This window comes from Aulonocara sp. 'chitande type north' Nkhata Bay, linkage group LG12 (genome assembly GCF_057382095.1).
Source record: "Aulonocara sp. 'chitande type north' Nkhata Bay isolate Kocher_YH1m ecotype deep benthic linkage group LG12, A_spYH_male_GT1.1, whole genome shotgun sequence".
Lineage (NCBI taxonomy): Eukaryota > Metazoa > Chordata > Actinopteri > Cichliformes > Cichlidae > Aulonocara > Aulonocara sp. 'chitande type north' Nkhata Bay.
Genome location: NC_141355.1, coordinates 19,595,679 through 19,621,760, shown reverse-complemented (window position 1 = coordinate 19,621,760; position 26,082 = coordinate 19,595,679). Strand labels below are relative to the sequence as shown.

Sequence of the window (26,082 nt, the reverse complement as noted above, 5' to 3'; positions counted from 1 at the left end):
CTCTGCTTTCTCTCAGCCCCCACCCCCCCTTTTCTCTCTGCACGCTCATTACAGATGCCCTAGTTTGCTTGTGAGCCAGGAGAGCCTCATTACAAACTTGGACACCTCCCATCTTTTGTACCTTTTTTCCAGACAAGATCTCCCACATTCATGCTTGTATCCCAGAAGTAGCATAAAAAGATTCATCAAACATGTATAAAGGAGTAGAGCTCACATCTCATCTGAATCTTCGCAGTAACCGCTGAAGAGGAAGGTGTCTGTGACGGAAAGTGCCGCTGCAAATTAACAGGCAAGGAAAGACAAACTAGGCGAAGCAAAAATGCATTTTAGCTGGAAACTGTGACACAAATTTACGGGATTAATGCATATTCAACAACACATCTAGGCATTTCTTTGACCCTGTTCCTTAAATGTTACCTCATTAGCCCTCTTGTTGTCATGATGTTTTGCATTTGGCATTTTGGATGAAAGAAAAATTATGCCACACTTTTGACTGAGCAACGCTGATTGAAAATTCACAAAGAATGCACTTGTACGGCAAATGCAAATGTTTAGTCATGTTTTCCCAGCTTTTGCAAGTGTTTTTGTGAGACAGGGAGACACAGGGTGCTTCAGAGAACCAATCAAAACTTTGATAAAAGCAGGAAATATGGCTAATTTAATATTTCCACATTTCTGCTTGAGAATTTTATCAAGAAAAATTGAAATCAAGATTTGTGTAAAATTCTACATGTTTATTTTCTTGTCAAAAAACACACAGGAGGGTTAAACCATGCAGCTCACAAATGTCTAATGGATTCTGAAGCCTGTTAGCTTAGCATAAATACAGGAAATAGGAAGAAGTTGTTTCATTCGATTAGCTAGTTGTGATGCTAAGTGTGTGAAATCCTTATATAAAGTTTGGTTTGGTTTGGTTCGTATTTTCATATGATTACCAAAATAAATCCATGTTAAAAACTGCTAAAGAGGCAACAGATCACAACAATGACACTGTTATAATGGGTGTATTTTATGGGCATGCTCACATATTAAACATTATAGTTATACTGGTTAACAACAACATTAACCAGTATAACTACCTGTTTTACCTTTGACACAAAGAAAAGTGAGATTTCCACCTGCTTCTATCCACCACTGGTATATTTTGCAAAACAAAGCTTCCCTTTTTTTTGCAGCAATACCTGCTGCATGCAGTGCCTTGTTTGAAGTAAATTTTAACACTTTAGTTAATGAGAATTTGAAGGGTTTAATTTACTTATATAAAATTCAGTCTGCTAATATAACAATTAATATTATTACAGATTAACCAGCACTTTAAAAGCAGTGTTGAATCAAATTAAACATAAGCTGTTTACTCCAGTTAAATACTGAATGAACAAATATGAGAATGGTACTAATCTCGTTTTCTTGCCAACAGAACAATTACCATCCCCATTAATTAACAGCACATTTATTAAAATGAAAAACATATGGATGACATGATGAGCTACTTTGTTCTGTCTCACTGAATAGCAGGTCCTTCACCTGCCGCAATTTATTGTTAGGTAAGTTTACACAGGCTATTTGAAAAGTCAAAAATTGCTGGTAAGCTCTGTTTAATGTTCCTCTTCAACGCAGGAAACATCGAAGGACATGAAAAATACTTGAAAAATATCTTCTGATTCTTGTTCCCTTCATACTTCACACCCGAAGGCCTAAGCTGTGCATTGTGTGCAACGGAAAGGGCAGGCCTTGACAAATTGAATTTTTTTTCATCCTGCTTACCCCTTGGTCAGTGAATTTCATGTAGCAGGCACTACTTACTTAGAGATTCAGTGTCAAGCAAGAAAAGGCTCAGTGTGAGTGATGATGTACAGTCAAGGGTGATTACTGAGCTTCGACGTAAAATGCTGTATTCACTTTTCAGTGATTTTATTTTGTCTTTGCCTTAGCACACATCTTTAAAAGATAACACATCTTTGTAACCGAACAGCATGTGACACAGACAGATAAACACATGTACTAGACGCTGCTAGTGTCCAGTCGATAGCATTATTCCTATTATCCAACCACATCTCCAACGAAATGCAGCAACAACTAAAGAACTATGCTTCTATGTGTATAATTATAACTTCTAGAGTTTGTGTATGCAAGAGAGGAAGACAGCAAGAGTGAGAGTGCAATATCCCACAAAGACTCTCCTTCAGTGCACTGAACACAGTTAAAAATACACACTGCAATTTAAACTTTGAACTTTTCAGTTGCTAATTTAATCTGTCACACTCTTCACAGGTTCAACACTCGGTGCAGAACAAGATTTCAAGCTTAGTCACAATACACTGGCAGAATCTGCAATAGAGCACACCCACCTAGGACAAGTGAACAGGTTAGAGAGATCAAAGTTGTAAATATTTCATGTGCCTCAAACAGTGGTGAGTTGTACAAAGGTCTGTTTCAGAAGCAAAGTAGATAAAATAGGACGATATCAAACATGGTTAATAATGCAAGTTAGAATTAGGTTGGGTATACAATATGAAAACTAAACTAAATAAGAGGGAAGTAACAGCTTGAAAGTTGAACAGTTCATACATTAAGCATAGGCTGACATTTGTTTCATTTCTTCCTGTCTGCTTCCTCTGATTGCTTTCTCTAGAATGTGAGAAGTCCTAAAAGAGGCATAAAATTAAACATGACAACACCAGTGTTGTAACGCTTGACTATGCTATAAATGACACACTTTTTCTTCTTTATAAAATATGGAGAAAGTGAAAACAAACAATTTAATGGTTCTTGTATAACTCAGTGGTCTTGTTTATCACTGAGAACATTTATTCTGTGGTTTCTGTAAAACTGATTGATTAATTGACTGAATTCACAAACGTTAAAGGAAAAATGGTTAAAAAACATCTGTATTCAAACAGGCAAGCACGTTTTAAAGACCACATGGCCAGCTTGTGTAGCAACAAGCAAATGGATAATATCAATGCATATCATTACATCTGCACATTCTGGCAGCCGCTTATCATCCTGTATTTCCACACATGCTGTAAACAGTTTTAATTTTAGAAAAACAGCTGCAGAGAGGTACAGTTAAACTATGTAACTGTAACAACTTTGCCAACATACCAATTGTGTCCCAGTAGTTAGCTAAATCTGAAAATGAAGCAGACTACTGTTACTCTGCTATGAAGTGTGAAGTAATGATGTGTCTGTTACATAATTGCCTTGTTTTTTCTCTGTCTACCCCACTTGGGCATCATGGTGGTGCAATGGTTAGCATTGTTGCCTCACAACGCGAGCATTCCTTCTTGGGCTCCCACAGGACTATGAGAGCTGAATTGGCTGAGCAGTAGATAAAGTGCTTAAAGTTTATAGAATAAATTGTTGTATGAGGCTGTGGTGAAACACAGCTTCTGGCCTAAAGCACTCTGAGTGATCACCGTGACCAGAAAAGCACTAAATAAATTCTGGTGTGGTTCCATCAGTGTCTCTGTTAGTAATGAAATGACATCTCAACAGCAGTTCGGTTACAACATTTATACCACAGATTTGGTCTTGGTTTCAGACATTGTTACACTTTGTTCCATTAACAAAAACCCAAAGAGCACAATTCAAAAGCAAGGGCTGCACTAAAACTTTAATGTTTTACGCTGATGTTCGTTTTGGTAATATGGAAACTAAACCTTTTTCCCAATTGACATGACCCTGACCTTTGACCCATGACCTTTAAGTATTACATACAAAAATAGTTGGGCTGAAGCAGAATAGGCTGAAATCTTTAAACTGTAAAAACTGTAAAATTAATGTAACCTTGTAGGGCACTGTATTGAAAAAACAAAAGAAAAAATGTGTTGTACAGCTCTCTTCGTGCCCTTTCGTCTGATATACTACTTGGAGATTTTTTCAAGGTCAACTTTGACTTTGGGTGCTAACAATGAAGGTTTAGCTCAAATGCTTAGCCAATTTAGATACTCATGGAGTTTTTGCTGATTTTGACCTTGACCTTTCACCAAACTTGAATCAGCTCGAGCTGTTATTAGTATCTCGCATGACACAAAATTTGAAAATAATATCTTAGTAATAATATCTGAAAACAGATTCTCAGATTATCTTTAACAATTTATGTATCTACTGTATATCGTACGTGCTGGGAATGGCTCTAGCCTTCAATGAGAATGAAAAACACGAGTGGATCGAGAACAGGTGAACAGTTGGATTCTCCACATTAAGCAAAAGTTAGGAAGTGGAAAGAAATACTGACTTTTTGTTCACAAATCAAATTGAGTGTTTATTCAATTCAGTTCTGTTTGATTTAAAGCATGCAAACTGGTCACAGTGGTGTCAAGTAATATTTTAATGTTGGTATTTTAGTATAAAACCACAATTTTCTTTCTACTTACTATGTGCTATACAGGGTTAAGACCTTAATAAGTGGTTACTGCTACATTTGGCTTGCCCTTGGTTTATTACTGAGCTAAAAACAAGAGAAGCTCATCTGAAACTATTGCTGTCTTGTGACATGTTGTTGAGCATTGAGACTCTAGCAAAAAAAGTTATCAGAAACTTGTACCTGAAAGTACAAATCTGGTGTAAATTGTTGCAACCTTTGCCCTTTTTGTGAGGGCAACTGACTGTGACTATGTCTCACTTTGATTTTCGGGCAGGAGTGGTTTCTGTTCGATGAACATCATGTTAAAGGGAATTTTCATCCTGGCTCTCAGCTCTATTTTTTCTCCCTCTTTCTACCCGTGGCTGGTACTACAAACCCCAAGGGTAATCTAAAACATCTGGATGGAAAATGTTGCACTTAAAAAAAAAACTGCACTTATCTTCAAAATGGATAACATATACATTATGTCGTTACCTAAAATTGCTCTTCTGAAAAAAAAAATGTTTAAAGCAAAGGCTTCCAGTTGAAACTTGTCATATCCAGACTGATCGTATCCTGCTTCCTCTCAGTCACTCACCTGTTTCTATTCAGCGCAATTTAGTGTAAACTCGGGCTGACTCACACGATAAATAAATGCATGTTGTTTTGTGTTTTGCCAAATGAGTGAAGTATGGATGCACTTCCACACTGTGAAAAACAGCCAGAATTGCTGCCTAGACTTGGTGTGATGACATTTCTGGGTTACCTCTCCAAGCTTCAAGCACAAAAACCAACTCTTCTGTACACACACAAACACACACAAAGAAAAACAGACAATACATTCAGTGCATGTACTAATATACTCAAATGTAAGTTGAAATACTGTATAATACAGAGCTGGCAAGTCTTTAAGTGTAAAAAGCTGAAAACACCTCAAAGAAGTTTTAAAATAAATTATATGTTGCAAAACAGTTACAGTGTTTAATTAATTTACATGAGTGCTAGTTATTTCTTGTAGGTTTTATGGCATCATAACTGTCAATCAAAGACAGAGACATAATTCAAGGATTTTTTTTAATATAGACTGAGTTGGGACTCTTCATTTAAGTATGTCCTTGGGACAGAATCAGGAGGCATCATCTCCTTGGGACAGGTGGCTTAAGCACTTAATCTCATCTAAACTAAAGTAAGTAGACTGGCCTGACTGAATATGGTGGGTTCTTTATCAGACCAAAGACTAAAGTAATCAATCTCATTTTAACTACAGCAGCTTCACTTCCATCTGAAGCAGTTTAACCATATTTGTAATTAATACAACCAGAAATTGTCTCTTTTTGAGAGATGTAAATGAGTCTAATACTCCCATACAAAAGCAAGAGTTACATTCTTTGTTTGTCAACCACTAAAACTTAAGCAAGCTGAAACTGCTTACATCTCATCAGACTTAACGGCTGCTGCAGTTCTGCACTTAATGCAAAATACTTTATTCTTCCTATTGATCCGTTGGGGAAAGGTGAAGTCTTCACTCATGGCCAAAACCAATAATGAATGCTGATACTGGTGTGATACCTCCCTGTCAAATACAGGGGGTCCTTTGCACTCAGCAGGCACACCCACTGAGCATAGAAATTGTGCTTGGCTGAGGATACACTTACAATCCACATTGACACTTGTCAGTAAGCTTTTCATTTCTCCCTCCTCCTAAATACCTATCCTCTTCCCACACACACACACCTACACTTGGCACACCTACACATCTGCATAGGCAGTTATTGATAAAAACAACATTCTTAAAATAATATAGAGAAAGATAGATACAAACATTTTAACGATATACAAGAAAACTCTTAACGTTCCAGCCAAAAAATACCCTGGTTTATCTTCCTTTCATCCAACTTGACTGTTACCAATTGTTTACCTTGTTAGGCTTCCTTATCTGTGAAAAGTTTGGTTTTAATATTTTTCTTGTGGCCCCAGGGCCTTTCTTTTTGCAGTATACCTCTGATTTTTAACCTAAAAAAATGGTAGCTGAACCTTGAGAATTTGAATTTTTAAAAAAAATCCAAGTTTGTTATGATACTGTACCATGACTGAGAGGTATCAGAATACATCTCTGACATAAATTTGTTTTATTTATATTTTAATATTATTAACAATAGTCACATCTGTGGTGTCGATAAACAAATCTAAAAGGCACTTTTACGCATTTAAAACCTATTTCCCCTTTCTGCCTCATGCTGACAGACCTTTATCCATCAAAATGCAAAGATTTACTCATTTACAAGAGGAGCTGCGCTTCTGCAAATTACTCCATATAAGTTTAGTGAACAGAAAATTATGATATTTGTGCTTTTTTCTGAATTTATGTGCCAATAAAAGAAGCATTGCAGGAAAAGGGCCAGAAAAAAGATTTTTTTCCCATCTTTTTATACTTAAACTAGCCTGCGGTGCTTTTTCAAATTAATCATTTCGTATTTATTGGTGAGTCACACAAAAATGCATTGCGGATACAAATTTTAGTGTTAAATTACATACAGGTGATGTCTTCTGAATGTCACACATGAATAAAACAGTGAAGTAAGATCGCATTTGCAGGGGGAAGAATGCTGTTCATTGAGTTACACAGATCAAAAGTGTTTTGAACCTTCAGCGTTCCACTTCTGCATGCTTTAATACTTTATCATCAAGCTACGTTGTGCGACCACCGTTCCACCACTAACAACCATCCACTGGCAGTAAGGTTTAGTACTAGCAGAGATACTGAATTGTCTGCTGTAAGGAGGAAAATCAAGTAATCAAAAAGAAATGTCATTTTCATTTATAATTTTGGTTTGAAGCATTATGAAAACAGCATAATTGAGCTAAAATTGTTATTGTGTCACATGTGTCACTTTGAAGTGATCCACTATACCCTTTAACGATTTCAAACATGCAGGTCCACTTGTTAAAGTGCATATATTTGAAGTTATTACCTGCAACTTTTTTTGCATCACATGCAGTGAGTCTTCTTGTGCCTCCAAGAGTTGAAACATTAATTGTGACCCAGTGGGATTACTTAAACCCAGCATGTGGTCTTGTTAATACTCAAGCTATGAAAGGGACAGGCCGCTGCATGTTCTTACCTGAAAAATGAATGTACACTCAACGATAACTCACACTACAAATGAAGAATTTGTATAATCTTTTTACTCAAGCTACGGGGCTCTTCCTGCTTTTTTTCCTGACATTAACACTTTGCTAAGAACGCCACAGCTTAAGTCAGCTGTCATAATGTTATATATTGCCTTTAGTCAGTGATAGAACTTTAACACTGTTTGGGGAAATACAGAATCAACATTTCCATAGTTTTGTGAAGAGAAACATCACCTTTGAGTTAAGGTCTATGGGAAAACAGACAAGCTATTGTGTGAAAATTGCTATTTTTACTGGTGATCAGTCTTTGTGTTTATCTTTTGTCTCTTTGATGCCTTGAAGAATTCTTCCTTTTCACTCACTGCCAAATGCAGAGTTAAGCAAAAGTCACCTTGAGGATACAGAACTGGGCTTCAAACACGACAATTTTCAGTGTTTCAGTGACGGTCACATGATTATTGTACCATTACTGCAAAAGTCTTGAGGCACCTCAGTTTTTTAGTTTTTTTCTAATGTGCAAGGAAATGGGAAATAGTTGGATGATTTACTAAAATATGTGCAAACATAAATGGAAACCACAGTATATAAGGGGAAAGAGAGTTTCGACAATCCTAACAAGCCTGAAAGTCCATTTTTGGTAGGACCGCCTTTATTTTTCAACATAGCCTGAATTATCTTGGGGTGTTGCCTTTTGTTCTGTTCTCTGTCAGGGTGATCCCACATTGTTGGAGTAATGTTGAGGTCCGTGCTCTGGGGAGGCCAGTCTATGACCGATAGTGTTCCATTGTCTGTTTTCCTATCCAGCTTTGCTTTTGCTGTATTGGCAGTGTGTCTGAGATCATTGTCATGCTGGAAAATGAAACCATTATTAGGGCTGTGCCATATCATATCATTTGTGAGGATTAGCTTTGACTGTTTGGTATAAATTTTTACATGATATTTTTACACTGACGATGTTGTAGCATCCCCATGCCTTTGTGTTCCCCAATGCATGCAAGCAGAGAAGCCCAGGCATAACTGACAGCAACAGCCACAAGTCAGCCAAAACTAAAACTACTTCAGCAACCTCCAACAAAGCACAGCACTCAGCAAAATATGCAAGGAAAATTGTTCCTGCCAAAGGTGGGAAGAACAAATGTGTTTCATGACTCGAGGAAAAAAACACACACATTGTCCAGGCTACGAAGGAAGACATACAGTACAGGCAGCTAATGATGTTCAACCCATTCAATTATTGATGTGTTTACAAGGTGGCAAAACAGGGCTTAAAGCATGAGCCAAGACTCAACAGCAAAAATATGGCTCATATTTATAATGTAATAATAATATTAATAATTTGGTACTTTATTTATTGTTAAACTACACTCCCTGGGTTACTTTTGTGCTTACATTCCACACATCTTGTGTCTCTCTGGCACCACACTGCTGGTAGCACCTTATTTTTATAAAATAGATTCACACTTCAAATCAGGAAGTGTGTCCTCAATGACAGTAGCTCATTGGAAAAGAAGGATGGAAAATGTCTTTCATTTGCTGCTGCCCGAAGCATCGATAAAATGCTCCAAATGTCTTTTTTGTCAGAAATATCATAAATTTTCTCAAAGTGTCATAATCTAATTTTGAGGTCACATTGCCCACCATTAAAAATCAGGGGTTTTCCAGTATTGCATGGTCAAATAAAAACCTGATGGTATTTCTCCTCATTCATAATTACACCAGTTTTGACAAGATCCCCAACACCACTGACTGAAAAGCAGGTCTAAACCACTTTTTTGAGAATGCACTGCACACAGTGCTAATATATGCAAGTTTTCCCCTCTTTGCGAATCACCCTGTTGGGGGAAAAATACAACTTTATATCTGTCAAGGCTGTGTTATCTTTGGCATTTTCGCAGCTTAAGAAATGAGAACAATTTCTGTGATTCTGCGACAGACTGCTATTACCCAAGTCTCTAAAAATACTATTTAAAATTGGTTCTTTGCTAACTTGTGTGTTATGTGCAGGCATAATATTGGTCCATTGTTGCCCTTTTTATGCTTGAATGAATCATAGTTCAGTTTTAAGAGGCTTATCAAAGGGGAAAAAACCTTTCTCTGAAAATGGTCAAGTACAAGAACTGGGTAAAAAGGCAGCCAATGTGTAAAAGAAAAACTCTTAAAAACAAAACAAAAAAATCTGGAGAACTATTTCTCGAGATGTCTTGATGCATGCTCAATCATCCAGGTAAAAAACTCCCAAAAAGATGATTCTGTTCATCTGGACATAGATGAACAGCCTGGGAAATGTTTCATCACTCATCCAAGAGTGACGACTTCTCAAAACCACTTTAATGACAAGAAAGTCTGGGAACCTGGAAGCTAAATATAAAGAAATGAGGGGCAGCTCAAGACTTTTGCACAGAACTCTAAATCAAACAAAACCACAAAATGTTATAAAATAACTATGAAACATCCATTTTTTTCCTGTCTGAAAGTTTGCATTGACTAAAATAGGTCTTTTACCACCATGCTGCTATTTTCTTCTCAAGGCTGCATTAAAGCTCTTTGGTAAGCGTTTCCTCTTCATATGTCCTTGCAACCTTGATAACCATCACTCCAGTGCCCTCCATATAAGTCAAGCATGAAATGTAGGCAGGAGAACTGAGATGGCAAAGACAAATAGCATTGTATGCATCACCTTGTCAGCATGACAGACAAATGAAGTCTCCTTCAAATATAAAAAGGATTAGTGAACATCTGCACTGACAACAAATATCCCTATTAAGTTCCACAAAAAAACAGCAGCGCTGGCACTACATCACTTAGTTCTATGTTTTTGATATTCTATGTTGCATTTTCTTGTGCAGGGGTTGTTGTCCAATGAGTTGCTTGGAATCCGTTGCTAATCATGGCTGCTGATTTGACAGAAGTCTGACCTCTCTCCACTGATTAAGGACTGTGCCATTTAAAACCGGATTGAAGAGCACTGTAGAGGTAGGTCGCCAGTTATTGTTATTAAAAGTCAGTCATACATCAACCATAACCTTTAGTGGCCAGTAAAGGTAATGAGGTTTGGATAAATCTGTACAATTAATATGCATTATATCCATTTAAATGTCTGCAAACAAAAGCTCCATTTTATTAAAGATATAATAGAGATGGACCAAAATTCTGAGTCAGAGTAAAAAAATTTGTTTTTGCTGTTATTTATTTCCTCTTTTGTGGCAAGGAAACAAATACATCTTCTTTTAAAAGGCTTTCATTTCTTCAGCACACTATCTTTGCACATCTAGTGCACAGCACTGTAGAGCTACAGTAATGTGCAAAAGGCTTATTTCTTCATATTTTGCTCCCAAGGAGCTAGACTCTCTTTTATTTATTTATTTTCTAAATAGCTCTCCTGGCCCTCTAGCCCTGTGGTATAAGCAGAAGAGGATGGATGGATGGATGGATGGATGGATCTCTCCAGGTTTCTACAGGTATGCCAAATTACACACAAATTGTACTGAAAATCATCAGGAGAGAGGTACAACAGTGTCTACAGTCATCTGTAAAACACAACGGAGGCTCTGGTGAGGTTTTGGGATGCTTTACATTCAGTGCTATTGAGCATCTTCTCAAACTTGATGGAATTATGAAGGCAAAAACGTGCGATTCGATTTGATCCATTATGCAATACCATCTGGAAAGCATGTAATTGGCAACAACTTCATTTTCCAGCATGAAAATGGTTCCCAGTACAAGGTCAATGCATTTAAAGCATACCTGGATAGAAAAACACAGTTAAAGACTATCAGTCATGGATCGGTCTCCCCAGAGCCCAGACCTTATTGAAGCAAGTGGGATCATCTTGATAGAGAACAGAACAAAAGCAGCCAACATCCAAAGAAGAGCTCTGAATGTTCTTTAAGAACCCCAGAGAACTTTTCCTGAAGACTGCTTAAGGAAATGACAGGGAAGCTTGCCTAAGAGAGTTGCGGCAGTGTTGAAGAATAATTGGGTCGTACCAAATATTGGTTTTTTAACCTCATTAGGATTGCACAAACTCTTGCCTTATATACTGTATTGCCATGTATATTTGTAGTGTTTTCCCATTTTATATACAGAAATGAGGGGTGGCTCTTTACTTTTGCAGAGCAGTGTAGGTCACATGTCATTCTTATTAAAATTCATTGGTACATCAACCATAACCTCAGCTGCCAGTAAATGTGTTGACCTTTCAGATAAATCTATCAAATCAGCCTTGATAGATTTATCTATCAAGTCGGTATATCTCATTTATATCCATCCAACTGTTTGGAAGCAGAAGCTCAATTTCTCTCAGCTAAACAAAACTTCTGCTGCCCTTCAGTAAGCCTCCCAACCTCTCAAACCTACATCATATTGAGCATGATGAGCAATTTAAAGCTGCCAACATTCGCAAAATTGCAATATTTCTACATTAGTGTATTGTTTGACTTCTTCAACTGCGTTAAACAAGTGCAATCTTTGGCTTAAATGAACAGCAGTCAACAATATTAACACTAATCATGGCTCACCAATAGCAAACAATCACACTGCCACTCCAGATGGCTGTCCATTCGACTAAAAGCCTCTAATTGTGAAGTCCTTATCACAAGACTGGGGCTAAAATTAAGATGCATAAAACTCATTAAGGCTGACACTCCAAACAAAGCACAAAAGCGTCTTACATATCCATCCACAGAACCCACGGGTGCAGTCATGTGCTTTGTCCAGACAGACAGGCAGGACCCCAAACAATGTGTGAGAGTCAGCCCCAGTAACCAAAGAGAGGAGGTGATGTATTGCACGCTGACATGGAACAATGCAGTCTGTTTTACCTGAAGGCGAATCTTTCTACCCCATCAATTTGTTTCAGTGGACAGAGGCACCCTGTGACATCCTCCATGCAGTGTTTGTTAGCCGCTATCTCAGAAGACACCTGCTGTCTTTGAGCAATGACAAAAGGTAAGTAAACCGTATCTTCAAGGCAACACAAAGAGATTTCTAATAATCACAAGACATTTTTTTCTGCCACTTTCTTCATGACAGCTGAATGCTTTCGTGTCCCTTTTAATCTGACTGTGGATTTTTTAAACATGTCAGACTGACAGCAACGGTGACGAAGGGGTTCGGTTGCAAATATAGCTGCCAGGCTGACCAATATGACTATGGCTGTTGTTCAAACACAGATGAAACGTTAACACTGTCGATTAACCTCCATTTCCTCCTCTAACAAGCTCCCTTTTGTGACTAAGGTTACAGCTTAACTCATTTTTGAAGCAGATGGACAAAAAAAATAAATCCCTTTACAATAGCACAATTTTTAACTGGGATATGATTAATTGAGGGACTAGTCCGGGGTTTATTTTTAACTCACTGAGCCTTGAAACAAGTCGACCCGCGGCACCACGGCTCTCTGCTCTTCCTGTACATTCATTATGCCAGCCTACCAGGGAGTATTATGTCTTGTAACAGCTGACTGTGAGTTGACACTGTGAGGCTTAGGGAGCCTTAGAAACTCTGCTTGGGGCACACTCCCGGTGTAGAGACTGAGGTCTGTCTGACATGTGTGACTCCTGAGGCAAGCGTGTTGCTAAATGAACAGAGACAGGGACAATGGCATGACCCACTTCTATCAGGACTACCCTGTTTTCTTTATCAAAAAAAAAAAATATATATATATATGTTTGTATCCCACAGGTACGGCTCTGCACTGATGGTGGAAAATATATAGCGGCCAAAAGCTTAAACATCCCCATCACCAGAGGACAGGAAGGGCAAAAGGGGGGAGGATGTAAATGATGGGAACGGTGATTCAGGGAGTCAGGTTAATCTATAAGCTTTCAGCAGTTTTCTCTCTGCATAAAGCAGTGTGACATGTTTTGGTAAGACCCTACATTAGACTTCAATGTCCATTTACCCTACTTGTAATATTGCGCTGGTTAATAATGATAAGGCAACTATTACAGGATATATATCACCTCTAGATTTGTCTAGTCACCACGCAAGAAATCTTTCTATTCCGTTTTTTTTTCTTCTTTTTATATTGGTTATTAAAAAAAGGGAAAATAAGGGGAGAAAGATGCCTTTGTCCCTCTGCATTAATTAACGAGAGCTAAACCTGGACCCTCAGCTTCTTTTACCCCATGTAAGCTTCGCACATAAGCCAAGCAAGCAGCTGAAGATGGTCACTGTGAGGGCGCACGAAACACTGGAGCTGTGCACATTTGCCTTAATTGTGCGCAGTCTCATGTGGCCCTTTATCAAAGAGCAATTACACACAGATAAAATACACAATCGGCCGCTTGTATACTCAAACAGGTCTCCTCTGAACACAATCAAACCAATTAACTAACGAGTCGTGCACGGATTTAAAAAAAAAAACGTGCCGAGATTGCTCCGTTTCCCGCGAACAATACAGTGTTGAACCGTTCATGTGGGATACCCCCACTCCCCACGATCCTCTTTGAATAATCACCAGCACTTTGTCACTTTCAGTAGAATATGTAAATATGCCAAAGGATTCTGATCGATCCCCTGTTCGGTGATGCTCCCACGCTAAAGAACTATTTGTGTGGGGAAAAGAAAAGAAAATGTGACAATGATTATTTTTGCCTGTCACTTGTTCCGCTCACCTTTCACACGCTGTGGGACAGCGGCGCTCAAGCACAGGGCGACGGAAAGGAGTAGCGGTCCCATCCTCTCACAATAATCAGGTCCGACTTCCAAGGTTACGGAGCTGTGGGTAAAATCGCGTGGCAATAGCCCAAACTTCTCCTTCCTTTGCTCCGGCTGGACTGTGAGGGTTACCCTGAGAGCTGTTGCTATATGACTATGTCCTCTCAGGTAAAGTCTTGCGCTGTGATAAAGTCGACAGAGAGGGAGACACAGAGAGACAGAGTGAGAGACTCGCCACCTGGATTTTGTCCTGCAGGAACAAGTGGACTGTGCCTGCCGGGCACTCCTCTGCTGCTGCCTCCGCGCTCCTACCGCAGTGGTGCGATGTAGTGGAGAGAGCGACGTGTGCGCTCACTCGGTGCTGCCGGACGACTACTGTCAAACCTCCCAGAGTCAGAAGAATTATCACTTCCGCTACACACATACAAAATAAAACTAGAAGTGATGACTTTTAATTTGAACTGCGCTTCATTTGATGTCTCGTGTATTCAAATAAATAAATAAATAATAATTAGAATTTAAAAAAAAACAAATAGTACCATGTTTTTCGCCGACTTTTATTTTCTTATTTTTAATTCTCTCTCTCTTTCTGATATCATGTCATGTAGAGTTTAAGCCAATGCCTGTTTACGCAGTTAGTTGTATTTATAAAGTTATTTTTAGAAATATTAAAAATTAAGTTATAAAGCTATTTTTTAAAGGATAAATAAGTTTGGGTTTTTTTTTAATTTCCTTACTATTTTTTTTATTGTTTTAAAGGTGCAGTCACACAGTCAAAACGTTATACAGCTTGGACCACAGTCACTTTGGTCCTTTGGTCACTCGGAGGATGCTTCATGGTAGGCTTTATTGGTGGAGCAAACTCTTCCTCCTCCCACTCCCACCGCCCGAAAAAAAATAAATAATAGAGAGAGAGCTTTAAAATAATTCTTCCAAAAGTCAGAACTTGCTAGAAATTTAAATTGCGCATAATCAGCCTCTCCCAAACTCCTTATTTCACTCTCAGATTTCTGTTTTTTAAGCCTCCGGAAGTTGGATGCTCAGCAATTAATTTAGTAGTTTCAAAAGTATTTTTCTGGAAAGCCTTGATGAGTTTTAGTATCCTCAACAAAAAGATTAAATTGGAAAATTCTTTATCGCATTAGGATACTGGCCGTAATGTTCTATGAACAATTTTCATTTTGTAGATTCTCCTGTTGTTTCTAGGAGAGAGAAAAAGATGGCACTGACTGAACAGCATCTCTGAAACAGAGTTTAACGAACATCTAATTAACGCATATTAATTTACACAAACCACAACTTCCCTGCTTACAGCGAGTTTCCAGTTTACAAGCCATTTCCATCCTTCAACTGAAGATCTTACTGAAACATAAACTTTAATAAGTAACCTACAATAACGCATCCATGCTTTTTCACAGCGTGTGCAGACTGTTTATGCATACTGAACGTATACAGGTGTCTCACTGGGGTGTGACATTCTCAAAATTAGATTATTTCTCAAGAGGGTGGCACCACACTGATTGTTCCTTTGTGCCACGTGTGATATTTCGCCCACCTCTGATTGGATTTTCATGAATCTGGGTTGAGTTAAATTAATGTGACAATTGCACTTTGCCAATTATAAACTGACACTGATTAACTCATGGTGAGAACTGTGATTATGGGCCCCGACCAACTCCCCCCATATATTTGTTCAACATAGCTATCTTACTCCTCAATAACATTTTTGATCTGTTTTCTAAGAAATAATAATAGTATTTAAAGACATTTTCTGCAATAGCATACTGGCTGCAGACATTACAATGACATGTTCTCCTTACACGAATAACTGATCCATGAATAAATGCACTGTTTCATTCCATATTTGTGACCATTGCCATTTCTGCACATCTGAGAGAGAAGTTTCCAGAACGAAAGAAAGAAAAGTAGCAGGACTCTGACTTTAAGTCGATGTCTTTACCCAACAGTCTGACCTTGAGATGCTTTCAGGCTCCTCATTATGAATCATGAAAGCTATCAGGTGTCTTATGGTTTAATGTAGATAGAGACCTATAACTGTATGCACTTGGTCAAGACTAATAAATCATCCACAGTGGCCACAGTAAAGTCTGCTATCATGATAATGAGAAGCTGCCCTCTATTCCAAAGAGCACCTCCCACTGTGTCAGATTTCCAGACTTGTCTCCATTGCACGTAATACTTGGTGGAATAGCACATCCCTCTCCCTCAAAGTATGATCATGTTGGAACATCTGCGTACCATTATATTTAAAAAAGCATTGGTTTTCATGAATCCACTGACAAGGGCAAAGAAGGCAAAGAAGGGATGCGACACATCCCTAAAAAAAATTATCCAGTGGCTGCTGATGTTCCTTAGCTGTAATTGTGATCATAAAATTAAATTAGAACAACTGTTGATGCTGTCTAGTCATTGTGTTAAGGACACATTGGTTAACAGATGTGAATTTGTTAAATTGTCCTGCTCATTGTTCTATTTGCCTTTTTCTTTAGTTCTGATTATATTGAAGGGGAAAGGTGCGGTTTGTGCTATGATAATATCAAACCTGCCCATGTAACAGCACCTAACTCTGTCTTTAGAAGGATATATCAGTAAGTCCAGCAACAAGGAGACCCCATGCTGTGTTACAGACTTCAGTATGATACTGGAGCCCTAGTTCCTTTTTTCTCCTCGTTGGTTGTTATCTTTGTTCTTTATTTTTCATGTCCCTGTGTTGAATTATTTTGTGTGGAGTTCTTTCACATAATCCTACAAGACTTGTCTATAACAGCTCACAAACTTTCTTCTGTATTTTCTTCACTTTGTTCACTTTTGCCTAATGTTGCCTAAGTTTTCTTCCTTCACTCTGAACAAGCAGGAAAGTCAATATTAACTAAAATCACCAGGTACCATTCAACCTCGCTTACACTGGAGCAAGGGCCACAGTCAGGTGCCTACCCTTTGAGCTCTGTTTGCCTTACAAGAGCAACACTACAGAATACTGCTGTGCAACCATCAATGTTGACAGTAAAGACTGAACGACCCATAGTTCAACCTACATCCTGCAAACTGCTTCACCCTGCTGAGATGGCTCCAGAACAACACAATACAGCAGCAACTCTGACTGCAACCAAGCAGGCAAACAAACTAAATTTAGTTGTTTTATGACCAAAGTCAATGTCTTTATTGTTCTAGACAAGAACATTTTGTGATTGCAGACATCTGGTAAAACATGTGGTTGTAATGCTTATTTTATGCTTAAGCGGAGGTAACATGAAGGCAGTCTGGGGGCAGTAGCAGGCTGACAGTGTACCTGCAGTGTTTGTTGTCGATGAAAGCAGTGTACAAAATATGTGGTACAACCAGACTGTTGGCTACTCTTGCCTGTGCTGTTGGTGGTCTGTCTGCCAGCTGCAGAGAAGAGCAAAGTTATGTTGTGATATTTGATCTTTGAAGATTTTTTTTAAAGTTCTCCCACTCCTGGCAAACTCCACTGCTACGCCCTTTCCTATTCAGGTCAATCAATAGGCATAGGTCATCTGTGTCCAGCAATGTGCATTTGGGATTTTGGAGGACTGCACCTCACTTTGCACACGTAAATGTGTATGCAGACAGACATATTTGCAGGACCATAAATTAGGTTTAGGAAATGGCACAGGTCTAGCGAAGCACAACTCCAATAATGGACATTCCTACATATGAAAAACACAGGATCCACTTCTATTTTATATTGCTACAAAGTGCTACAAAGCACTGCACTGGTCCCTTTAAAATAGTACCTGTCCATCCAGCCCTCCAAGATCACATCCTGTCCTCTCAATCTTTGACTATAGATTTCATGCTTTTGCACTGATAATATCATTATAAATAAAGGTATCGGTAAAATGTGTGAGGTAAAGCCTTTATTTGTAGTCAGAAAAACAAAATATGTCATCTAAAAAATATAAAACTTTAACATCTGACTAAAAAGCATGCATCTGCGATCATTAAACGCATCATTAGTTTTGTGTATGCCCTGTAGGAAAAAGTAAAAGAATTGAGTAACAAAGAGAAGATCAAAGAAGATTGTCCACTGGCACCAGGGCTCGCTGCTAAATCTCCACGCTAAGTACCGACCTCTTGACCTCCTCCCAGTGTCCTCTCACAGCTTAGAAACAGATCACAGCAGCCACAAGTGTATTCTGTAAATCCTTCACACTCGCATATCTAAACCTAGACATGGTCAGTCCTTCTTCAAACTCAACTCCGTTTGCCTCCTTTGCCCTTGTCTTTCCCTCGGCTTGTCGAAACACAGAGCACAGATCAGTGAAATGTCTTCAGCTCGCATCCATCCTCATTTAGACCGTGGGGACCCATTTAGGGTGAGCAACGGGCTGGAAAACAAAGTGACCTTCTCATATTTGACTCATTTACTGCTGTTTTTGTTTTAGCCACTAAAATGAGTTCCATGTTTTCATTTCTAGAAAAGAAACTAAGAGCTGAAGACGGGTGTTCACTATTTCTCTTCCAGCAATGTTTCATTTGGGGCATACAGAGTTTTTGCTTTTATTCAGTTGGAGAGGCAGCTGTAGCACCTTTAGGATGCAGAAATCCTTTTGAATTGGAACTTAATAGATAAAAAATCTATGAATTTTGACCAAGCATGTACTATTAGCATGAGAATTTATTATCTGGTATGCCCTCAGCATTTCTCTTAGCACAATTTTAATGAGGTTAACTTTCTTAAAACTACAGATAACCACTTTTTTCGTCCTTGCCTGCCTGTCTTTTCATTAGCATGCTCCCTTTCCTTTTCATTCAGTCTCTCACAGGAGGCGAGCGGTTTTTCATATCCACTCGGTCCCTCTCTCATCTCCCATTTCTCCAGTTTCTTCTGCCATCCTTTTCCCATTCAAACTGCTTGACTTGTGTTCAAGGCCCCCGTCTCTCTTTTTCTGCACTCGCCACAAAGACAGTCTAACAAAGGCCTAAGGCAGAGAAGAAGAGAATGAGAGGCAGGGAAGTGAAAGAGGTGGTGGATGTTGCGGGGTGAGGGGTGGGTGGGAGGATGGTTATGGCATGGAGCAGTATGGAAACGGCGAGATAGTAAAGGAGATGGATGAAGAAAGTGGCAGAGACACAGAGCGAGGGGCAGCATGAGACTGTGAGGAAGGCAAGTAACACTAAATTAGATGCTCTTGCAGAAGAGACAGTGTATTAATTCCAAAGAGAATATTGCATTGTGTCTTCTTTTTCTTTCCTCTCTCAGCACTGGGACAGAGCGGAGTTATGTTCCCCCAGCAGGCTTCTCTGTTTCTCTTTCCTCTCTTCTTCTAGTCCCTCACTCCTGATACCACTGGCACAAGCATACTTTCCTTCTCTTTCTCATTGTGCTTATTATTATACTTTTTCAGCTGCAAATACACGGAGTGCTGAAACTACAAATGAATGAGTGAGGTGATTAATTAAGCTATGATTGTGATGCTCAATATTAGCCACTTTTATGTCAGTAGACAGTTCCACTATTTTAACTGTAAATGATGAGGAAACAGAACCCCTTTGTCTTGTTGTTGCACTCAACAATATTTAATATGATACATTTTGTTCTTTTGCAATGCAGCCCAGTTACCCTGTGATTTTTAGAGTGAAAGAACGATAATACATCGCCTTACAAGAAACATTTTCCATTACTCACCCCAACTAAAAGAAACATTTGCCACAGCGCACCCTGCCCCATCTATTTCCACCATGACTATGTCCAAGGCAACAATCTGGTGGATGACTGAAACACTGGCCTGACTCCCCTCATTCAGAAACCTATATTTCTTTTCTAAACTATGGCTGAAAATCATAATATTTAGGTAGGCTTTGTTACACTGATGTAGTAACACACTGATGTTGCAATATCCTAAACTTTCCTTCTCACAAGTTATTGTCATTCTTCAATTCAGTTTTATTTATATGGCAGCAAATCACAACAGCAGCAGTTTTAAACCTCTAATTCACAACAATCACTGCCTGAAACAGAGACACAACCACTGTCACCATCAAGATGATAATCACCAATTTTTTGATGTTAAAAAAGGAGGTTAAAAACCCAGACTGATCAAATATTCTTTGTCTTCTTAACAACAGTTCCTTTATCACAGTGGTTTTCTCAAAATGTTGGACACACAAACGTGAAAAAGTTGTGGGGAACTAAATTGAATACACTAATGATGTTATAAAAACAGAATTTTCTGGTGCTATTATTATGACCTTTAAGAAAAACTTAAAATCCTTTGATTTTTAAGTTTTAGTGGGTGATAAAAATTGCAGGGTGTGAGAAGCAAACGTATTTGGCTTCCGAAGTGTGGAGGAACAAGTTTGAACAGATTAAATTGTTTTTGTTGGACTTTTTCCAGATTTTCAGAATTCTGTTTCAAAAATGTTTTATTTAAAGGTACAGTACTGTGCAAAAGTCTTGAACCACCCTTCATTTCCTCTATATTTTGCGTCCTAGAAGGAAGTTACATCGGTGCAACAGTTGATCAGTCTACTGTTTGCTGAAATCTCATGAGTAATTATTTCAATAGAAAGGAGGCTGTGAAGAAACCATTCTCTAGGGAAACAGGTAGTAAAGACTGTATGCTAAAGCACACAAGAACTGGACTGAAAATCAGTGACAACTGGTTTTATTTGGAAATTGTGGTTCAAATTGACGCAAGTGACACTGAGTGTCTACGGCCATCTGTGAAACACGGTGGAGGCTCTGTCACGATTTGTGGCTGCATTTCAACCAATGGTGTTGGAGATCTTGTAAGAAATTGATGTAATTATGAATGCAGAAAAGTAGCATCAGATTCTGATCAATACAATACTATATGGAAAGTATCTGATTGACAATTTCCCTCATTTTTCAGTATGACAACAATCCGAAATAGCTTGATAAAAAAAAAGCACACAGTAGCTTACAAAAAAGCGCAGACATCAACATTACTGAAGTAGTGTGGGATCAACTCGAGAGAGAAAAGAACAAAAGAGAGACAACATTCAAAGAGCTTTGGAGCGTCCTTCAAGAAGCTTGGAGAGCTGTTCCTTGAGACTACGTAAATAAATGACAAGAAACCTTGACTAAGAGTTCAGGCTCAGTTGAAAAAAAAAGTTGGTCGTGCCAAACTTTCAGCTTTGTTAGAATTCTACAAAGGTTTGGTTTTCTCCGCTTAGTTTTTCCATGTATGTTTGCACATTTCATTAAACCGCTGCACCTATCTCTGATTTTCCAAGCAAAATATGAAAAGATGAGGGTTGTCTCAAAAAGTTTAGGACTGCAGTATTGACACATTTCAGATTTTCTCATGAACACAGAAATATGAGCAAGCCCCTGATAATGCAAAGAATTGAGAAACGCAGCTGAAATATGCAAAGACACAGTTATAGGAGCACTTTGGGCCAACCGTGTAAGCACACATTGCACACCTGACTTACTCAACTGAAACAAATGTACCAAAGAACCAGAATTGAAAACACAAATGCATGATTATGCTGAGGGGTGGTTATTCACGTCAATGTGTGCGATCACACCCCCCACAAGACCTCTGCAACTCATTTTCCACACCACAATGCTGCATATCAACAAAGGCAAACAACCTGGACTATATTTCTTGTGCAAAAATCAATACGCTCTTTGCCTGAAAGAGACAGCAGGATTTATAATGTAACAGTCTGAGTTATGACCAAATCCTCCCACCCGACTCCTCCAGTTCCGTGATCATCTCAAGTAAACACACATTGCCTACCATCATGTCCAAATCCCTACCCATTCTTCCCTCCCGTAGCCCTTTAGCTGTTTACCCGTAACAACCAGAAACAGCAGAACTCACACTAAAAGGTAAAGGCTGAGAAGAATCTTTAAAAGTATCAACGAATGTGTGTTTATTATAAATGAATTCTCTCTTTTGCAATGCCTTATGAAACGGGGTGATATATTTAGTTATTCTTGATGAGTATGCTTTGCTGTTTGACAAAACTCATTAAAAGCTGCGGCCTTTCAAAGGATCTGCTCTGATCATAAATCCTGTTTGAAGTTGTTTTACGAGCAGTAAAAACTGGCCTTTGTTTGCCCTTCTAGCCTCAACCTAGACGTGCAACTCAAAATGTTCTCAGATGAAACCAAACAAAAAAGAAAAACCAAAAGTCTAGAAAAGTTTGCTAATGTGAGATTTCCTATAGATATAAAGTTATAGTTCATCTTGAGAACACAGGCCACTCGATCTTTCTGAAGAGCGTGAGAAGTAGCCTCAGTTGAGAGAATCAGCAGCCTATGCCGCAAATGCCTGAAAATAAATTGTATCAGTGAAGGATAATGAAAAGGGCTTTCAGGTAAGGAGACATCATGCTTCAGTGAACTGCTTATAAAACCATTTACGGAGGTTACTTACAGCCTCTGTTCCACTGGAACCATAGAAAGTATTTACAGACACCCAGAAGCTGGAAAAAGACATTTGGAAATTGAAAGAGCCAGTGCTAACGTGTCTACTGGTTGTTGCAAAAAGTGTTTGTGGATTACATATTTGGCAATGTTTTGTATTTAAAGTGCAATGAAACAGCCACAGACAACAAAACACCCTGTTAAAGCAAAATTAGCCGCTACCCTGTCTCTACTGTATCTCTGTGTAGTGCATTTACATAATACACATAATGTCATGATCTTATTGGCTCAAACAAACATACATGAAGCCTGACAGGCCAGTTCACCCTAAAAGTATTTTAAAAAGCAGACCTTTTGGCCCGTTAGATATATATTTCTGTGCTCTCCTTGCAACAGTGAGATTAGATGATCATTTGTGTTGGATAAAAATGAAACCGGTATCAGAAACAGCCAGTTAACTTAGCTTAATATTAAGGGGTAAACAGCTGTATCCAACGATAATAATGTTTGAATTTCACACATTATTTCAATAGATTATACTATTAACCCAAAAAGTTTGGCTTTTTGGATGAAACCGGAGCACCTGGGTTCACAGATGGACAGTTCCACACAGGCTAAACCTAACCTTGATCTTTAAACACAGAAGTGTCCTGCTGTGATGGTACCACAGTAACCTCACCATCGAGCCACCAGCGATATCTAAAATCCCTGACTCAAAGATTAAGTAAATGTTTTGCCCTCTGACAATTTTGTTTCTTGTTTTCCAAAATCGCAGCCATGATGCAGTAACTGAGTGGGTGGAAACGGAGGAGATGAAAGGGATAAACAAGAGGTGACACTTAACATCAAGCCTCCACTTACTGAGAGTAAACAACAGTATCACAGTGTTTACTCACTTGCATGTGTGAAAATATTCTTTTCAGAGTTGAATAACTTAAGGAAAGTGACAAACTGCACGTCACTGAAAGTCACATATTACCAGCAGCTAGGTCTTGTGGCAGGGAGTTCAGTTGAAATCAAGCAACACAATCTTATTGTTTTTTTCAAGCCTTTCAGCAATAAAGGTTAATGTAAAAATATAATGTTAAATGAGTATTGAGTTATATTATATACAAGTGGTATAATCTAGTCATGTGAAAAAATAGTTTTCAGAAAATGTTTTGCAGTCCTGTGAAAACGTATGCACCCTTGTGTCAGTAGCTTGTAGAACCACCTTTAGCAGCAATAACTTAATGTAACCATTTCCTGTATGAGTTTATCAGTCTCTGGTAAACTCATACAGGAATGTTACTCTTATGCCTCTGTTCATTGAGATTTGCAGACATTTCACAGTATTTCAGTTGGGCTGAGCTCTTTGACTGGGCCATTGCAGCATACTGATTCTTTCTTATTCAGTCATTCTGGTGTAAATTTGCTGCTGTGCTTTGGCTTCACTGTTCATTAATGGCCAAACTTTAGCTATTGGACAGATAGCTTCACATCTGGCTCGAGAATACTCACCCCACCACCGTCCTTTACAGTTGGTATTAGGTGTTTGTAGTGATTTGCTGTGTTTTGGTGTTATCCAAATGTGGTGCTGTGCATTACAGACAATAATCTCCGCTTTGATCTCATCTGTCCAGAGCACATTGTTTCAGATGTTTTGTGTATTTTTCAGACACAATATTTCAAACCTCAGCTGTGCTGCCATGTTCTTGTTAGACATGATTTCTTTTATATTTTTAATCGATTGTATTATATTAACAGCTGTTGTTTTTCATTGTATTATATATAAAAACTTAATAAACTTGACTGGCTTAACCCTTCCAAACACAGAAACTGTACTTGTTCAGTCTTTTGTCTGTCAAATGTTACATCCATCATGAACTTTAACATTTGACATACCAACTGAGGCCTGTAAAGTCTGAGTAGCTCCTGGGTTTTCGAATTGCTCTGACCATTACACTTTCTGACCTTGAGGGATGTTCACTCCTGGGAAGATTGTGGCATTGTGTTAACACACACCTGTATACTCCAGATCAGGAAAGTGCCAAAACCTCTGAATATATAAAGGTCCTCATGAGATGATCAGTTAGTCAAGGGTATCTGATTAGCAAAACCTGGCTGCTATTTACCCTCTTAAATCCTATGGAAAAAGCAAATGTGTAGGTTTTTTTCATTGTTTTTACGTGGCTGTATTTTTGTTCATTTATATAGGAAATAAAACAAAACAGACTTAATCCAAAAAAGGGAAAATGTTATTTCTTTTTTTTTGTTATTCATCCCAAACTAAAAGCAACATTTATAAGGACAATATCTGACAATCCAATGCCCTTGTATCACAAAGCTTTAGAGTCTTGATATGAATTTAATAGAGAACAGAGCACTGTCCAATGAGTACCAAATACTTTCCTTGAAAGTTGTTTTTTTGTTTTTTATGAAACTGATAAAAAGCATTGCAATAATAACTGGTATTTTACAGATGCCTTCATAGACACACCAGGCTGATAAACGGTAATGATTAATTCCTGTATGACCATTAACTTCTTTGGCAAAATCTATTAAATGATCAATAAGTTAAGCAGAGCTGGGATGACCACCAACATGACAGCGCCAGTGAGCCATGACTTACGATCAATATATTGATCCTACTTGCAGAAACTGTCACCCTTTACTCTATGGACTCTGTCACACATTCTGCAGCTGAAAATGGTTTTATAGCTGTCAAGGAATGTTTGTGTCCATTCTCACCCAGTAAGACTTAAATCAGTAATGCTTATGCACCCCCGCTGCCATATTTAAATAATTCAGATGTTATGCAAGGATTGCCTGTGTCTGTGAGAAACTCTCTGTTTGGCAATGGAGGATTTTCAATTTTGTTATCCCAGTCTTTACAAAGCAGTACACTTGACATTTTTCCATTCCAATTCAAGAGCCATCTTTGAGCAGCATAAGCCTTCCTAAATTTGTTTCCCTTTCTCTTACAGATCTGGAAAACAGCTGTGGGAACTGTGGACGCTGCAGGGTAATTGGCACACTGCTGAAGTAAAGCTGACAATACAAAATTGGCTTTCTCCTCCTTATCGATAAGGAGATTTTATTCTTTCATGAGGCTTCCAGAAATAGCGTCTCCACGGTATAGTCATTAAAACACTCAACTTACAGACAAAAGATCCCTGCTTTGAGTCTAGGAGGGAAAGCAACCAAGCCTCGGGGGATCACGAGCTAGCGTCGATCTTGCGCTGGTCTCGAGCTCGGATAAATGGGAGGGTTGCCTCAAAAAGGGCATCCGGTGTAAAATCTGTGTCATGTCAAATATGAGGATCCATCTGCTGTGGTGACCCCTTGGGAAATAAGGGAGCAGCCAAAAGTACCTTCCATGAGACTTCTGGAAATGCCAACTTTCAGTTCAAATATTGTGGTTTCTAATGGATTTTGATTTAGCTATGTTGTGTCTTTGCCCAGTACTGTAGTGTAAACAAACAAACTGCAAAAAAGTGAATATATAGTATTTATTTTATTTAAGCTTTAATGTACTAGTAACAAGTATCTTATATCATAGAGCCGTTAAAAAAAA

The 26,082-nt window shown here is 38.5% G+C and overlaps 1 protein-coding gene and 1 long non-coding RNA gene across 4 annotated transcripts in view; one reads left to right on the top strand and one right to left on the bottom strand.

The window, feature by feature from the left end:
- The window catches only part of edil3a (EGF like and discoidin domains 3a), a 131,407-nt gene extending 116,896 nt beyond the window's left edge, over positions 1-14,511 (bottom strand). For 2 of the 3 annotated variants that reach the window (XM_086314077.1, XM_086314080.1), the window contains exon 1: positions 14,098-14,510. In XM_086314077.1, the coding sequence (XP_086170203.1) occupies positions 14,098-14,161 (64 nt within the window). In that variant the 5' untranslated portion in view covers positions 14,162-14,510. Of the gene's footprint in view, positions 1-14,097 lie in introns of all 3 variants that reach the window. The other variant, XM_086314079.1, reaches the window with a different exon arrangement.
- Positions 10,348-12,427, top strand: LOC147317275 (uncharacterized). The gene is made up of 3 exons (XR_015131820.1): positions 10,348-10,453; positions 10,855-10,938; positions 12,339-12,427. It is a non-coding gene; the product is annotated as an uncharacterized LOC147317275 (long non-coding RNA).
- Positions 14,512-26,082: the final 11,571 nt, after the last annotated feature.